The 18,138-nt window shown below is 42.0% G+C and overlaps 2 protein-coding genes across 4 annotated transcripts in view; one reads left to right on the plus strand and one right to left on the minus strand.

Moving 5' to 3' along the window:
• Window positions 1-5,210, plus strand: part of SCG3 (secretogranin III) — a 28,151-nt gene extending 22,941 nt beyond the window's left edge. For all 3 annotated transcript variants that reach the window (XM_054642400.2, XM_054642401.2, XM_077185690.1), the window contains one exon: window positions 1,971-5,210. In XM_054642400.2, coding sequence (XP_054498375.1) covers window positions 1,971-2,089 — 119 coding nt within the window. In that variant the 3' untranslated portion in view covers window positions 2,090-5,210. The remainder of the gene's footprint in view (window positions 1-1,970) is intronic.
• A 2,230-nt stretch (window positions 5,211-7,440) lies between these two features.
• On the minus strand, window positions 7,441-17,577 carry LYSMD2 (LysM domain containing 2). Its single transcript, XM_054642406.2, has 3 exons — window positions 17,226-17,577; window positions 13,555-13,892; window positions 7,441-8,212 (listed from the first exon to the last, which is right to left on the minus strand). Exons 1-3 carry the CDS (start codon window positions 17,421-17,423, stop codon window positions 8,161-8,163), a joined length of 588 nt encoding a protein of 195 aa, XP_054498381.1. The 5' UTR covers window positions 17,424-17,577; the 3' UTR covers window positions 7,441-8,160.
• Window positions 17,578-18,138: the final 561 nt, after the last annotated feature.

Genomic DNA, 18,138 nt, shown 5'->3' on the forward strand with positions numbered 1-18,138 from the left:
GAGCATTTAACCAATGCAGGCAAAGAGCATGAGAGGGTTGCTCAACAAACATTTAGGTCCTTCAGAGCTTCACACCACTAACAGCAGCCATTTAGAAATGAAAGTAAATCCTATCATTAATTTCAATGGCAAATGGCTTGATCTGAATATGCAAATAAGAGTTCTCTTCATTTACTGGAGCTGTTTCACAGCTCCATGTAATGCTGCAGCTGTGGCAGTGAATCAGCATGCAAAGCTAATTTTTCCAATTACAATAGATTCTAAATAAGTATTAGAAATTGGCAGCTATCAATTTCTAGAAAAAAACCCAATTTAAATTGCTGTGAGATATACAAATTAGCCCGAATTGAATAATATCATAATGGTTATAATCCCATACAGGATGTTTAGTAATTAAACCTTCACATCTCCACGTAATAATCTTAGAGTTAGAAAAAGTATTCTAGAAGTAAAATAAGCACATATACTTTAATTTGAAAAATGTGGATATTAAATTAATTTAGTATTTGTTCTTCATTCATTTCCATTCCTTGGTATCTTTCAATGGAGACTCTCATTCTGTCAAGATGAATAAAATCTCTCATTCCAGTTACAGAATTGCTCAGTACTGTTTGTCCCTGTTACTCATACAGGATGGAGACACAAGCAGGTTACATTCTTGTGAATAATGACAGTAACAGAGCAGAGAGGAAATCCTCCCCTCAGTGCAGCAAATGGCAAAATTCCTGCTAACTCAGATATGGAGAGGACACCTCTGCAGGAGTGGGGAATGTTGAATATAAATTTTCTGTATTACTCATTTGAAATTGCCTTATGCTTTTATAAAAATGGTCACAAGCATCAATTTTCTTCTTAATATCTTTCTATCCTGTTTTGGTCAATTTTTGAAACCTAAAAAACTACAAATTCATTATTGTCTATTTTGTTAAGAATGCACAGTTTGAAAAAAGGTTCTTCTACATACTGCTGTGTGATGTTATACATTGGACATTGAAAAATCAGTTTTAACGTATTCTGAAGGCTCTGTGGAATAAGTAATTTATACTGAAAAATTCAGAATTTATTCATTCTTGTGAAAGATGCTAATTCATTTATCTTAGTATGAACATTTAAAGCATTGATGTTCTTCTTCTGATTCTAAGAAATTAAGTTTTACATTTATCCAGCTAATTATGTAACTGAAACTTTATTGTGTTTATATGTGAATATACTGAATGTGCTGCCAGAGTCACAATAGGTTTGCTTTCTATGTTATTTGAAAAATTGCTCTGCAGTAGAATTCTTCTCATGGAAAATAGTGATGTTCTCCAGCACAGGAAAAGTCTAATGCATATGGTATGAACCAAGCTGCATAGATGCACTCATCTATTGGAAGAGGAGGAAGGATCTTGCAGCACTCTGTTGCAGATTGACAGAGAAAGATTGTCAAAAACTGACACTAACACTGTCACAAAGGCTGCTCACTGCAGTAGTTTTCAAACCAGAATATTATGTTCTGTATCGAGGTAAATAATTGTATTATTTTGATCTATTTTCAGGGAGTTGCTTTCATTTCCACTACAATGGTAGCAAGTGGGAATTTTACTGGGATTTCAACTGGAAATAGTCTATTTAGTACTTTCTTTTGATTCCATGACGGTTGTGAAAATAATAGGGCACAACAGCTTTTGCTGTGCAGACTAGAACATTAAATCCCTGGACTGGAAAATGTTCTTGCTTTAACATTTGATGGCAATCAATCAAAAGCAAGAGATGATTATTTCTCTTGGATAATAAAAGCACTGTGGTGTGTAAAAAGACTTTGTGCAGATATTTTGGGGTTTTTATGTTTTCACAAGATGCGCTTAGAGAGAACTCTCTTCATGTTTGATAAAGTGCACTGGTTGGATAAAATTTACAATGACATTGTTTCTTAGGTGAAGCAGTATAAAGGCAATGACTCATTGTGCAAATGAATTCTTGTTTTTCAGACTATGATCTTTCAAAGCTGAGAGATTTCATTGATCAGCAAGCTGATGCTTATGTGGACAAGGGCATCCTGGACAAGGAGGAGGCTGATGTCATTAAACGCATCTATGGCAGCCTGTAAAGCGTTAGTGACTGCCCAACCCGTAGGAATCTAGTCTAGTTTCCCCCACTCCTGGCTCAATGACTTATGATCTGGTAATTTGAGGATATCATTAGAAATGCTCTGTTTACATTGTACTGACAAGTCTAGACAGAAATGAAGAGCTGTAGTGCTCCATTCACTTTCTGCATACTGTATTTTCCTACATTCACAAATCAACCCTAAGCACCAAATTCTGACACTGAATTTCTATTTGATAAGGTAAATATTTCTGTAATGCTCTCTTTGATTTATTGTTCATGTTTGGTTTACTTTTGTAGCTAAACCAATCATTTCTGATGGAAATTTCTTTTAATGCTACTTTTTTTGCTTTCACTCAACAAGCTTTCTATAGATGCAACTATGTAAAGGGGCATTATTAGAAAATAGTTCATAGTTCTCTAAATAAAGTATTTGAAAATAATTTACCTATAAAGTTTTCATTAATCTTAATATTATTTTATATTCATTTATTTTGGTTTTAAATACAAACACTTTTTTTTATCTTTTTTTATTTCTATATGTAGTATTCTGTAATGTGGACTGTAGTGTCCTTAGCTAATTGATAAATCTTAGACATTACAATTGCCTTCCATATTAGAAGAATATTCTCTTCTTCAGCATGTGTGGACATTCTCTTTGCACCATTTGATGATTGTGCATGCATAATTAGTTGAATTCCTGATGTGAATATCCTGATAGCAAGTGTAAATAGCCATTGCTTTCTCTAAAGAAAAAAAAACAAGAAAGCAATTCAAGTCATTTTGTATGGAAAGGGAAGTTTGCAACTAGAGATGTTCTTTTAGGAACAGGGGCTCTGCTTTTCAGAAAGACTTAAAGAATCTATTGTATCTCAGTATCTCTGAATATCAAGGCTGTGGTCTGATCACTGACCTCTGTTCTGTGCTGAGCAGTATTATCTTGGAGAAAAACTTTTTTGTTTTTGGCCTATATATGCTAGCATTAGCCAAGAATTTGGTACTTCCCAAAGAAACAAAACCAAAAATGTCATCCTGATTCTTCTTCCTCAACTAACAAAGTTTTGGAAGAATGGTTTATGAGGTCTTTTACCTTAAAGTGAGTGGATAACTTGATGTATGAAGATCTGACGAAGCAAGATCAAAGGATCAAAGGTAAAGAAGCATTTAGAAAGGTAAATTTCAAACAGAGTCCCATGTAAGGCCTTAGACTCAGTTGAGTAGAGGAACTCCAGGAAAGCCCTGTACTCTTTACTTACAGATTCTTCATTCATAACTGAGGTTATCCCTTCTCTGATATTTTTTTTAAATCTTAAGATACATCTGAGATTGATACAGTTAAAAAATATTATCTGATGCAGACCAGTGAATGGAGATACTGACTTAGAGCACTGCCTGCACAGCATAAAGTTTTGTAAGTGTTAAGTCACTCCTTGGGTCATTTCCTTCCTCACAGCTGGAGATTAAAGAGGAGGAGATTTGAGCAATGTTTCTCAGCCAACTGAAGTAAACTATGGAACCCCTGCAAAATGTAAATTGTCAACGTAAATTATCAATTATTGATAATCAGCATTAAGTGAATGTGATAGCACTGAGGTGTAACAGCATAACTCCTTGCAAACTGATGAAACATAAGCCAGTGAATGTTTTCTAGCATCCACAAAATACATCATCACTGCCTGCTCACACACATCCTGACATGAATCACTGAATTGCAGTATCAGTCACTAATGGTAAAAACCATATTCAAAAATGTAATCAATGTAAGCTTCCTCTGACAAATAGTCCCTTAGAAACTCTATAGAAAAAAATCAGGTAAAAAGAATTAATGTTATTTTAAATCAGTGCATTTGTTCTCATCTAAACCCTCTTGTTTGTTTATTATTATTTGCTATTGTTCCCAAAGATCCAAATTTCTTCATGTCTCTGTAGATCTCAGTTACATTCTGCAACAGCTTCTAACTTCCTTTCTTATGTGACCATCACGTGGGAAAAGCAAACTGTTTCCCAAATTTGGATTTATGACAAAAATCAGGAGGATGGTAACTAACCATAGATCTCTACAGATAGGGAAGTGGCAGTGACCTAGGATCTGCACTTGAAAAAACAAAAAAGGACAAACTGTCCTTCTCCAATGACTACTTTTAAAAAGACCTCAAATTTCCTTCTCCTGTCTACATGATGAGTAGTATAAGAATAATTGCAGTTTTCATTGGAGGTTAGTTTCTTACTTCATCCTCTCACGAGTCTGGTACTAAAGGGCAGATGTCATCAAGTAGTGACCAGTGACTATGAACAGTGCGTGGTGGTATTTGTTAACCTCTCCGTTTTGCAAATTTTATAGCTTGAACAAAGTATCATTGGCATAACTTAAGAAAACAAAAACTCAACAATGTGTATGCCCTGACTGTACTTCAGAGTATGCACATTCTTGGAGTTGTTCTGTACTTACCCTGCTGCTGTGCATCCCTGGGGGTACCTGTAGAGATAACTGGAGCAGCCTGATGAGTAGCTGAGAACAGGGCAAGCCTCTGACAGATGGACCAGAAATCACAGCTATGGTTCCTCAAACTAAATCCAATTTCCATCCTGCCCAAGCCACTAAACTTGTTCCTTGAATGCTTCAAATGCTGGTTCCATTGCTGGTACATGGAATGAACATCTATCTGTACATCACACTTTTCAGAACCAGACAGTGAAACACAGCCAGCCTGATGAATCACCCTGCATTCCTAAAGGGCTGTGACTTACCCAAAATAAAATCAAACCAATGATGCAAGTTTCAACTTGCATCACAGATCAGTACTTATTCTGCAGGGAACACCTGGAGCACATTACAACTTGACATGCACTGCTGTGTGTTTAGCCATAATTAGTAAATCATAGTGCTTGCTTTCTTCCTAGTAAGAAAGGTATTTTCAACAACTGCACATCTCTGTTTCAAAACTGACAAAAATCGGTTTCTGTGTTGTTTCTATCTCTCCTGGATCCTTCAGAAGTCCTTCACTTCTAAATTATGACTGAAAATGTAATAAGTACAATATATATGGTATTCACCTTTTGAGCTTTTCTAATAGGCTATTGTTTCTGATACTGTACTTTATTAAACACTTTACTACAAGCTACATTAGTGTGCTGCTTTTGGTGGGGGTAGAGTTTATTTCTCCACAGTAGCCAATTTAGGGCTATATTTAGGATCTGTGCTGGAAACACAAATGTGTTGGTAACACAGAGATGATTTCATTTCTGCTGAGCAGAGCTTGCACAGAGCCAAGGCCTTTCCTGCTCCTCACCCCACCTATGAGGAGGCTGGGGGTGCACAAGAAGCTGGGAGGGGACCCAGGCAGGACAGCTGATCCCAAATTCCTTAACACAAACCCTATGCCAAACCCGATCCCCATCTCCTAACCCAAACCCAACCCTAACCAGGGGATGGCCCAGACTGCGGGGGGATAGAATGTAAGAAAATAAAGATAGTGCAGAAGGTAATCTGACCCCTGAGGGGTTGCAGCTGCACTAATTATCAAAGATTAGGAACAGGCCTGCCCTTAACAGGCCACAGCTGTGTCCAATGAGGATGAGTGCTACAAAAGAGTGGGTTAGCTGGGTAAGGAGAGAGTTGGAGATTGTTGGCTGTGTTGTGAGGAACTGCCCGTGAGAAATCACCAAGAAGGTATGGGAGCTTTGCAATAAGATGACAACACCAGATCATGTGGTGCCATGCTCAGTGTGTAATGCTGGGGAAGGAGGAGGAAGGGAAAGGGGTGTTCAGAGTGGCAATGTTTGTTTTCCCAAACAATTGTGACCTAGGGTGGAGCCCTGCCCTCATGGAGATGGCTGAACACCTGCCTGCCCATGGGCAGTGCTGAATGAATTCCTTTCCTTTGCTTTTGTGCCCAGCTTTTGCATTGCCTATTAAACTGGCTTTATCTCAACTTGTGAGTTTTCTGCCTTTCACCCTTGTGGTGCTCTGCCTCATCCATCTCTGGGGGAGTGAGGGGCTGAGCTGCCAACTGGGGTTAAAGCACAAGGCTGCTGTTGTGTATCAGAGAATGCATCTTTTCTATCCACTGCCCAGCTTTTTGAGGCTATGGCAGTTTTCTGTTGGGGAAAACAGGTGCAAATGCTGTGTGTCCTTTGGGTCCTGTAGCTCACAGGCATAGCCCTGCTCTTGGAAAGGCCCAATTGAATTGTGGTTTCCCAGAGGTTGGGCAGCCCAGTCTGGGAGGCAGGAGGTGCAGTGCTCCTGTGTCAGGGAGCTGTTCTGACCTGCTTGGTAAGGAAGGCCTGGCTGTGCTAGAGCACTGATGGTATCACTACAACAGGTCTTCAGAAGAAAAGGATTATGTTTTTCTGTGGAATAATAAAATATAGCTGGGCTTGAAGCTAGGGTGGCCTTTAGAAAAGTAGTTAATTCTGCCTTTGTCATGTTCTACTGAAATTAAATGACAAGAGATGTTACCATCATGTAAGAAATAGATACAATCCCAATCTAAGAAAGATACAAGATCAAAAGGTAATCCACCAGTCTCTTGAAGAAAAATCAGAACGTCTTTTTCTCAACTTTAAGCTTTTTCTATTCTTCTTATATTGTGTGCCACTGCACAACTGCTCTTAAGGACAGGAAAAGCAGCCTTGGGCTGGGCTGTTTCCAAGTAAGAAGCTGTGGAAGCAGCCATGGTGTGGCAGTTCTGTGTTCCCCTTGGGATGCCCTTGGCAGCTGCAGTGTGCCTGGAGCTCTGGGCTTTGTGGTTCTTGGAACCCTAACCCTAGGTAGAGCAGTAAAAGCAGCCAGTTCCTGCTGAGCTTTGAATTTTTACTTCTGGTTTTAGGAAGTTAATGAAACTTTCTCTTTTGTTTCCCTGTTAACATACTGCTGAAAACTTTTTATTCTAGGGTGATACTGATGATCTGAGTGATAGGAAACTGCATCAGTTTCAGTCGGGATCCATCAGATCTTTAGTGACAAAACCTTTGTGAAGTTTATGGACTCCTTGGGGAAAAAATCCAGGCTATTTAACAAGTTCCTAATACCCTAACTTCAGGGCAAGAGTGATTGCAGGTTGCACTCTGTGTCCCTGAGCTGCAGATGGAGTGCACTTGCATACCTGAATACTGGCACCTCTTCTGAGAACAGGGAAGGCTTGGTAAGGTGCCTCTTATTCATCTTAACAAACTGCACAAGTAGGGCAGATAGCTCTTGCAGGCCTTACTTAGGAGGGTGAATTAGATGGATAGGGTAAAGACATTATTTACCCTGAAATTGCCACCTAATACTTTGTGAAACTAGACAAACCATTCTTCCCTAAGAACAGGCTAGAACCAAGCTGACTTCATTATGAACACACACATCAATATTTTTGATATTTTATTAAATTAAAACCACACAAAATTTAACTGCACACAAGAACACACATCTGATATTCCAATGTCATATCTCACAAAAAAACCTCTTGTGTAACTCATCCCTTTTATGAGTAGAAATCCAATATGCAAACAGTTCTTTAAGCAAAAAGGCTTTAATTTATCAACACAAGCTGAATTCCCCTTTCTAGGAATACATCATAACCACACACAGACACATACAAGGTTTACAGGCAAGTTCTGCAGCCCTGAAGTAGACAAAACTTTCACAGTAAACTTGCCTATGTTTGCAGAATAAGTAAATTCCTATTACTTTTCCATCATTTGTCATTTACAAGCAAACTTATTTATTTTTAAATACTTAAAACAAATTTCACTTTAACAAGTATTTACAAAATCTTTACTAAAGATCAACATCCTGCATAAAGGTGACCTCAGGGATATATAGTTGCTACCATGCTACAGTTTGCACAGAAGGGGTAAAAAGGCCATTGCTAGTTTTGGAAGGCTTAAACCTTTTATTGATATAACATAAGGACATTAACCTATGGAAGGCAGAAGAGGTCATAATTTCAGTGCAATTACCCATTCATGACTTCTTTTAAGTACATCAAGAGGATGAGTCCAAAAGACTTGGGTTTTGAATTATTGACTGCTTAGTTCTGTAAGAACTGATTTCATGGAAAGTTTTCAGGCCATCACATCTGTCTTCTACTGGTGGTACGAAGAAGTTGCATAGGGACCTTCCTCATTCTCCTCATCTCTAGAAAGAAAATGATCATCAGGTCAGGAGCATACCATTCTCAACAGTAAAACTGCAATGAAAATGCAGGTGACCAGTTTTCCTAGTGGGTTAAAATAGGCCATGCCAGCCTTGCCTAAGAGGAATATTTGCAGTATAATACTGTAATTTACACATCTCTGGAGTTCCTGAGATGTCGAGAACATAATGCTAAAAGCAAGGAAAGCTGTGTAAGTTCAACATCAGAATGTATTTTAAAAATTATTCTTGATCAAATCAGTAAGAAAAACTTAAAGGATAACAAGGTGGAGGGCATGCTGGAGTGTTGCTGCAGTGTTGCTTTTCATTTCTTCTTTTAAAAAAAGAAATCTTGGTTAGAGGTTTGTTTCAACATTTTGAATGGCAGGAGGGACTGAGAGACCAAATGAAACAACAGGAGCAGTCAATCATAGCTGTGGGTGGATCTGTGTCCTGATGCTGCAAGCTGTTCCTGATGTATACTTCCCTCACATCAATCCCCATTGACACTGATCACTTGGATTTTCTTAGGAAAAAGCAATTGCTCCCAATTGCTATTGTTAGTGCAATAACTGGATAAAGCAAAGTACTGCTGCTTTTAAAACATGTTCAAGAAAATCAGTCTGCCTGCTGTTCACCTGACAGTGCTGCCTTTAAAAAAAAGGGGTTATGTAAACCTAGTGCAGTGCAGCATCAAGGATGCCAAGTTCCCCAAAGGTCATTGCTTTGTACAACTGAGGCTTCATGGTTTTGTTCCTGAGAGTCCAGCCTTAAAGCTGCTGCCAAGTTCAGTGTTTTGGTAAGAACAGAAGGACTTTACTGCTGCTACACTGTGAAAGGGTTGCTTTTAATGCTGTGTGTACCTCCATACAAAGGTACAGTTATTCAAAGAGTCTAATAATGGTATAAGGTAAAAAGTAAATATTTCAATATCAAAACCATGAAGGCTTTTCCCAAATAAACATGATTATTTAGCTACAATTTAAATTTCATATAACCACCCCAAAACAGAACCCTACAAACTAACGAAACAGCAGAGTAACTTGTCTTCCCACCAAAATTATCATCTTAAGCCAAAGGCATAATATGTGCTTTGCCTTGAAATAATCTTGCCAAAAACAGAAACCTCCAAAAAGAAGTTTGGGATGAAACTGGTTGTTACTGCAGGGATGTGTGGTTGCAGTAGTGCTGAGAACAGATTTTTAGCCTTCCTTACAAATGTACATCTATTTATATTAGTGATGCTACCAAGCAAGTACCAAGGATGCAAATATCTGTATACACTTAAATAGTATCCTTCATTGTATCCAGTTCTGTGTCCAAAACTGCCACAGAATACTATAATGTTAATAATGTATCATTTGCAGAAGCTTTCCATGATACACGGCATGACAGTAAAGTAAGAAAGCTCTGGTCTGTGACCCACAAGCACCACCATGGCAGTGTATGTTTAATGACCAAACAATTTACTTCACTTTTAAGATGCTTAAAATAGCCCAGTGCTAAGTCATAGCAACGTTCTCCTTCAGGGGCTGGGAAAGGAACAGCACAGCATTACAACACTGTAGTGCTGTCTCTTCCCGTTCGCTGCTGCCGCTTTGCCCAGTGGGTTACAGGAACTGAAAGAAGTCTCCTGCAAGCAATGGTGTGCATCAGGCCACAAACAACCACTTCTGTAACAGCAAGGACACCTGACTGTAAGTACACCCAAATGCTTGGATGCTCCTAGAATGCACAATTAAACAAGGCGGCAATCTGAGTTGTTAGTTTTGGGATGCCTGAAAGGATTCTCTACAGACAGCCTCCTTTGTTGAGGCATCTCTTTTCTCAGCTGATAGCCAAAGAGGTGAAAAAATATTGGGCAAATTATCTCAGCTGTGAGTTTTGAAGGCTTCAAGACCATAGTCTTTCCTAGGTTCAGGTCAAGGCAAGTGAGCAGATGACAGTACAAGGTCCTGTTCCTGTGCTGACACCAGTTATATTGAATCACCATCACTGGTTAGAGAGGCTCTGTTCAGTTACAAGGTTTTCAAAATTAGACACTCCAAGGTGAATGCAGAAAAATGTGAACTGTTCCAGAAGCACAGTATATGGTATAAGTCTATCTTAAGGACTCTATAAACAGCTTGCATTATATACCTGGTGTTCAACTTGCTCATATTCAACTATCTGACACAAAAAGCACCACTAAAGTAATTTTCAGTTTCAGTGTAAGAGCACTTTGGACCAGGTGAAGCATCACTGTGTTTTCTCAAACTATCACAGCTGCTTTATAATGAGTATTCTTCCCTAATATACAAATACATGAATTAATAACATATGCTACAGAGAACTGTATTAATCCTTTTGCATTTCTTCTGGCCTACTATAAAAACATTGCTCTAAACAAAAAGGCTTTATTGCCTTGAGCTGCATCTTGGCTGAATAGGCATGATTAATAAATGACTCATTAACTCACGATTTCTGCTCAATGAAACTCTAGTAAAGGTACTATGACAGGTAGATCTAGTCATGTGCTTATATAAACTCTAATAGTGAAAGGCAGCTGGCACAAACTGAGTGGATCACATTTTATAACCTTTTATGCTCATCTGCTTGCACAGCTATTATAGTTTAATATCTAGTCTAAATCTGCAACTACGTGCTCCCCAGTTTTTCTACCTAAGCTTTATTCCTTTAAGAGCACTTAAGGGAGTGACTCCAAGAGTTCTAATTAAACAATATAATTCACTCTAAGCTGCCTTTGTAGCACAGGGCAGTTTCTGACTATGAAACTTCTCTGTGTGGTTTAATCCAAATCAGTGCATGTGTGCATGTGCGTTCTTGGCAACTTAAAGGAGGCCAAAGTAAACAGCAATTCAGTAGATGTGGTTCTCACCATCTGTCGAATCAGGCTCATGCTATGGTGAGAAGTTATGGCTCTTTAAGTTCATGAGCTGATAGTCTGCTTCTGCTTGCAGTTTTGTGAGCTCCAATGTCCCTTTGGGTGGTAGGGGATGAACTCCAGGTGCTCCTTTGGCACTCTCAAGCAGGCATGGAAGCATTCGGCAGTGTTGGCACATCAGGCTCTACACAGGCCTTGACAAGGCAACCTGAATACAGGCCAGAGCAGCTGGAAACTGCTTAATTTCATAAATGGTTTTCACTCTAAGAATAGAAAACTTGCATATTCATGAGGCTGGTTTATTAACATGGCTGTCCAATTTCCAAAGGCTTCCTGCTCCAAGCAAGGGACACGAAAGGGCTGGGCAGGAAGAACACAGGAGCACAGAAAGGAATGTTGCCACCTTCCAGTCTGGACCCACACATACCACTGATGGTACACAGCTGAAAAGTATCTCCAAGGTTTTTGGTAATGGTCGGTCTCTACTCCTGTTCTCTGCAGAGTAAACATTGACTTTGGTCTGTCTGTCTGTCCTTTCCAACTGTGTTGCAGAGGACAAGGCAAGGATGGCTTTTGTGAGCCATAAATGAAAGCCGGGGCAGTGATGTAGAAGGGAATATTATGAAGACTATCAGATGCACAGGAAGCTATTTCTCTTCAGAAGCTTTGGGCAACATCCTGCTCAGCAGACTGCCTGCAGCTCTGTACTTCATGCTTCCTGTAACATCCTGACCAATAAAAATCTGCTACATGCATTTAACAGAATTATCTCTTGAATCTGAACAGGAGGTGGGAAAATAACTCATCCTCCTGTATACATTATTGCTTGGGAGGTGACTTGGTACCAGGTCTACATTTCCCAATTTGTAACTGAAGCAGCATAGGAAATGGGTATTAGTGGCAGCAGTGCCACTTTTTGTGCAGTGTCACTTTGACTGTATTGGCTCTACTCATGGTACAGCAATGTCTAAGTGAATTTTCTTCTTCAAATTAGCATGTTATTTTCTTGGAGGGATGTTAAAATGATTGCCTTCCTCTGGCAGGGACTGTGGTTTCCTGTTATGCAGTTTAACTGCTGGGTCAACACCTACTCTGAGCTGTGGTAGGTACATACATCTAATAATCTGAAAGTCAGCAGCAGCATATTTTGATAGGTGCTCCATGGTGCTTCAAATATAACAATGGAAGTGGAGGAGTTTGCACAGAGAAGGTTGTGAGTTCCAACAGCTATTTTTCCTTTCATGCAACCAATACAAAAGAAAGTAACTGACAAGTGTGATAAGATGTGAAAGCCTTCCAGCCTTCCCTGAGTCTCTAAACCAGTGTCCTGGCAATGGAGGGTTGTATGTGGGGCTATTTCTCCAAAGGAGGCTTGTCCAATAGCTAAATACAATATACTGTTCTCCTTCAAACTTTTGTCTGCTGAACAAAGTTTTAACATTGCTGAAATAATTTCTTAGTTTAAAGAAATTATGCGATTCTGTACTCAATAAATTTGGTCCTGAAAGGTTACCCTCTGCTTGCCCTCAAATCAGAGCATGTGAAGTGAACCAAGATGGTGGATGAACAAATTTGTAAAAGCAAAGCACCTATCTGCAGGCATAACTTCTCTCCAGCTCTCTGGTAAGAGAAGCAGTAGCAGTTCCCTGCAGTCATACCTTTTATTGTGAGAAGGCCCACCTCAGCATCCCCCACTGAGGGGATTTCTGCAGGGAATACAGGCAGCCAGCCACCCCAAGAGACTGATTGATTGTGAACAAGCTGAGGAAGCTTGTCCCAAGGACATGGAAAACAAACACCACTGAAATCCACTCTTGTTCTGAGTCTTTCTGTGCTCTCCATAGCATACCTACATATGTGAGGGGATATGTGCCACCATTGTGGCACAGAGGTCACAAAGTACTGCTTTTTCTATGAGTAAATATGTGGGAGCTCCTGGCTGTGGAAATACTGAAGAAAAGATGAAGTCTGCATAGGTGGATCCCAAAGTGGGGTGAACTGCATAGGGAAAGGAGATAGGAAAGCTTAATTGAAACTGTGTCATAGAAAATATTTACACAATGAGGCAATTTGGGACAAAAGAAAAATAGAATCATGCCTTGCTGTACACAATCAGCTTCCTCATAGGCGCCTTTGCTTAGCACTCTACCAAAAACTATGTTTTTGCTTAAATAGCTGCCTACTTACACAGCAAGACATCTTGGAGAATCCTGGCCTTTTGGCTTTTATGAAATAGTATTTGCATTCTCCAAATAATCTGTTGTGAGGCAGCCTTTCTAACTGCCATAGCAAGGCAGCTGCTAATGCTGTGCTCTGAATGTGCCTGGTGCATGAGAACAGCAGGCACTTGCTATTGACAAATAAAAGCCACAGATGCTGAGACCCTGCAAAGAGGGGTCAGCTTAGACTGCAATGCCTTCAGGGGGAGATTACAATGTTTAACACCAAAAGTGGCATTTACCTGACATTGTCATCTTTTAGTTTTCTGGCTGCTTGTTTGGATAACTTAATCTGCAAGTCCAATCTCTGTAGGAAATCTTTGGCAGATAATTCTTCTGGTGCAGTGGGCTGATTGTCAGGCTCTGGAGGACTGGGAGAAGAGCTACTTTCTTCCTGAGCTGCCACTAGTCCTTCATCACAGGAAGGGGAGCTGTCAACAGTTTCATTCTCAGGAGATTCCAGTGAATTGAGTCCATTGAACAGTAATGGTTTCTCTGATATAACCGGAATATTCAGGGTTTTCCTCAGAAATATACAGTCATTAGTGAAAAGTTTATTTGCCCTCTTTATTTGTTCCATCTGAAAAAAATAGAAAAAATACAAGCTATTAGGTTTTGGCAAAGTATAAAGCATTAACTTTCTGAAGTAGTATACAACCTTTAGTTAAAATAAATCTGTACTTTCTTTGCAGCAGCAATTATTTCAGGAGAGAATTTGTTTGCATTCAAAGCGATTTCAGAGTGCATGTTCTGTTTCAGCCTTGCTAACACCCTAGCTTTATGTGTACTTGACTCCACAATACTGCTTCTTTGAAAGTCTTGTGCTACCTGAAGATGCTGCCCTTAAATAGCCTTGCAGTCCCTATGCAGGCTGACAGGAACAGCCTACCAAAGAACAAAAATTCTGTCACAAATGTACTTTTGATTTGGATTTAGATTAGAACAAGGCTCAGAACTGCCAGCAGCTCCTGTAGGTGAACTCTCTGGTAAAAATTATGCAGACTCCAAACAAGGGGAATAAAGTTACCATGAGGGTTCAACCTGTTGATGCAGATGACTAAATGCTGAAATGCTTATATTTAATAATCCCATTTAAAAACTGAATAGCTAATATCCAGTGTCACAAGCAAGAGAAGATCACTTCTCTTCCAGCTCCTAAAGCTTGGAAACCATTTTTAGTAAGGCTCAAAGAGTATAATGGTGCAAGTTCTCTCCCAGGCTGAGCACCATCTGAAGAGTATAAAGGAAGCTTTACCTGACTCAGTAACAGTTTGGCCTTAGTAAAACTTCTAATGGTTCTAGTGTAAATGTCAATTGTTAAAATCTCTATAAGTTGTCTGTCTTGATGGGTATAAAAACAGTTTAAAATACTAGCAGGAGCTTTTCTGGAAAAATACAATAGAGAAGCTGAAAACTGAGAGCCTACTGCAGGGGAGTTGGAAGGTGATGCTTCAATAGCTGATAAATAATGCACTGCACTGTTATTCTCTCTCCTTTTTCACTGTAACTCTACCTCTGGTTATTTCTTCCTAAAATACCAGCCAGTAGCATTTGGAAGTCTGTACCTCTGCACAGAGCAATAATGAAAAGGAAAGTACTTGGTTCTAAAAAGAACATCCCTCGGCCCTGAGCAGGTGACTTTGTATGTGCAATACAACTCCTACAACTCAGTGTGACTCTGTACATTCAGAGGTGTATGGAGAGCAGGATTTAACAAGAGTTTTCTTTTTTTAGTGCTAGAACAACTGAAGTAATGCCCACTAGCTACAAATCTATCATAATGAAAGTGCAAAAGGTTCAGCACATGCTTAATATTTTAACTGAAGCTGTAAACTGGTGCTGAACTAATTAATCAAAACTACTTCTACTGACAGTGAAATATAGTCCTCATCCTTCTCCCCTCAAAAGGGATACAGCACTTGCACTGAGCCATAAATTGGCTGAACCATAAACATGAATTCAAGTGTTAATTTACTCAAAAGGAAAATGCACCCAATTCAAGTTCTAAATATGAATAGACAGTATCCAGGGGAGGGGGTGAAGGGCAGAGGATGAGGCCAAACAAAGCACACTGATCCCTCTCCCCCGGCCTGGTATTTTTATCTATCTTGAACTGTCTATGCCAAGTCATGCAAAGGCAGCCACTGGACAGGATGACTCTGGCTACAAATTAGCTCCCAGTGAGGAAAACCACAGGGGAAACTCCTAAAACCAGTAATACTGGAGGCAATGGCAGCCAAAGATAATTCTGGGGTTTCCATTACAACTCTCACTTCCAGCCAAGAATACATGATGAAGGAAGCAAACAGAAGGACTCTTTAAAGGAAATCTGTCTTTGTCATTGTGTGAACACACAACAGCCTGCATTTTGCTCAGAGCAAATGTGTTTGCATACCTTCCTACCCTGGGCTGAAACCCATGAAAGCATAAACACAATGGCTGATTCTGCTGAACTTGTCATTGCTCTGAGGGGCATTTCATGTCAGTTGAACCTCTCTCAACTGCAGTCTACAATGATGCAGCTCTGGCTTCTTAAGCAGAACACTTATTAAATCAAACAACCAATAAGATGTTGGGGAAAAATCCCAACATGTATATTTTACGTCATTAGCACAGCAAAAACTTATCAAACTCATATTATAAACAAAATACACGGTTAACAACTTGGAGGTGTTTGTACAGGTTTGATTCAAAACTTCACTTTAGCTGAAAGGGAGTTGTAAATAGCTTAGAAATGCCTTTTTTCTAGAAAACTACTATTTTAGTGATCAGTTTGTACTGTTGAAAGTGATAGAAGGTTTTAGTAGATCCTGCAGACCAAGAGAAGGAAAAGTCCACTCCAGCCAGAACCTACACTTGGCACTACACTGTAGCTCATCTAGAAGGAGCCCAACTGGAAGGTGCTGTTTGCAGCTGATGTCAAAGTGGCACAGACTGTACCAGTGCCACCTCTTCAGCTGCCCAGCCCTGAACAATTTTCTGTGTTGGGACTACTGAAGCTGCACAGTGGAATATGGGCCCCCCATAAGTGGGAATGAGGCAGGGTGGGTGATTTCTGCCCCATCTGGAATGGTAGTAAAGGGCCTGCTGGTAGACTTTATTGGACTCTGCATGTCTTAGGCTGGCCTAAGCCTTCCAACATTTATCTCAGAAATGAACTTTCTCCCTAGAAAATGAGCAGAAAAGCAGCAACACTTTCAAATCAGTGGTATCTGTGCCTCATCTCTGGACTGGGTTGGGCAGATCACAATGGAAGAATGTTTAGCCCTGAAGCTACTGGAAGAAATTCCTTCTCTTGTCACCGTCTGTGTGTCAAGCTCAAAATATCCTTTTTTCCAGTTTCAGTTTAATGACACTGATTATATTTTTTAGCCTGCAGTGAGTGTAGTGGTGCACAGCGGTGTGATCCAGGTTGATCGGGTGGCAGCAGGTGCGAGTCCTTTCCCCAGGCCCCCTGCTCACCCCAGCGCTGTCAGTTCCAGACCTGCCAGCCCCGGGCACCAGCGCTGCCTGCTGACCCCTCCGGGCAGGCCACACTCCTGATGTCAGCATTTTAAATACTCAAACTAAACGAACACCGTACCCACGCTGTCTCCTACCCACTGTGAGTATAGGAAATGCCCTGTGGGACACCTTTTTGCTGTCACCTCGCGGCTGTGGCCCAAGTGCTCCCGCTGTGGGGGCTACAGCCGCCAGGCTATGGAGGAGATGCTTGCCCACGGGAGCTGTGGCTGCCCCATCCCCGGAGGTGTTCAGGGCCAGGCTGGATGGGGCTCTGAGCAACCCGGTCTAGGGAAGGTGTCCCTGCCCGCGGCAGGGGTTTGGAACGGGATGAGCTTTAAGGTCTCTTCCAACCCAGGCCACTCTCCGGCTCTAAGCGCCGCTCCCGGCCCCGCCGGCGGTGCTCCCTTACCGTGACGCCGTACTTGAGGGCGATGCCCTGCAGCGTGTCCCCGGCGCTCAGCCGGTGCTCCACGTAGCGCTCGGCCAGCGGCGCGGCCACGCTCGCCGTGCTGCCGTACGAGCGGGCCTTGGTGCGGGCGAGCCGCTGCGACAGCTCGGCCTCCGACTCGGGCCCGCCCGCCTGCTCCTGCCGCAGGGCCTCGGCCATGCTGCCGCCCGCTCAGCGCCCGCGGCCCCGCGTCGCCGCCCCGGGCATCGCCCCGGCACCGGCCCCGCGCCGCCCCCGGCGCGCCGGACACGGGCCCGGCCCCGGCGGAAGCTCCGGCTCGGCCCGGCAGCCCCGCCCGGTGCGGAGAGGCCGCATGCGCGGGGAGCGCCCGCCCCGCACCGCCCGGGCCGGGCTGCAGCGGCTGTGCCGGGCCGGGCAGAGCTGGGACTGGGCACAGTGGAGCAGGGCCGGGGCACAGGCGGGCCGGGCAGAGACGAGCAGGGCCGGGGCACAGCCGCCCCGGGGCTGAGTCGAGCAGGGCCGGGCCGCGCCGCAGCGGCTCCGCTGGGCCTGGGCACAGCCGGGCCGGGCAGAGCCGGGCCGGGCAGAGCCGGGCCGGGGCAGGGCCGTGGGCAGCCCTGAGCGCTCGTCGCGGAACGCACGCTTGCCCTGTAACACTGCCAGAGAGCCGGCACTGAGGGCCCCTGGCCGGGCAGACCCCAGCGCGTTTGCCCGCGGGAGGCTCAGTAGTGCGGTCCGTCAGAGAGTGTAAAAAGGAGTGACCTCGGCAATAAGTGCACAAATACGAAAGTCTAATTATGCCAGGTTTATTGAAACAGTAAGACGTCGGAAAATTCATTCGAGGAAAATAACTTGTGACTTAGAATCATAGAATCCCTAATTTGGTGTGGGTTGGAAGGGACCTTGACGATCA

Source organism: Agelaius phoeniceus, chromosome 13 (assembly GCF_051311805.1).
Source record: "Agelaius phoeniceus isolate bAgePho1 chromosome 13, bAgePho1.hap1, whole genome shotgun sequence".
NCBI classification, from domain to species: Eukaryota; Metazoa; Chordata; class Aves; order Passeriformes; family Icteridae; genus Agelaius; species Agelaius phoeniceus.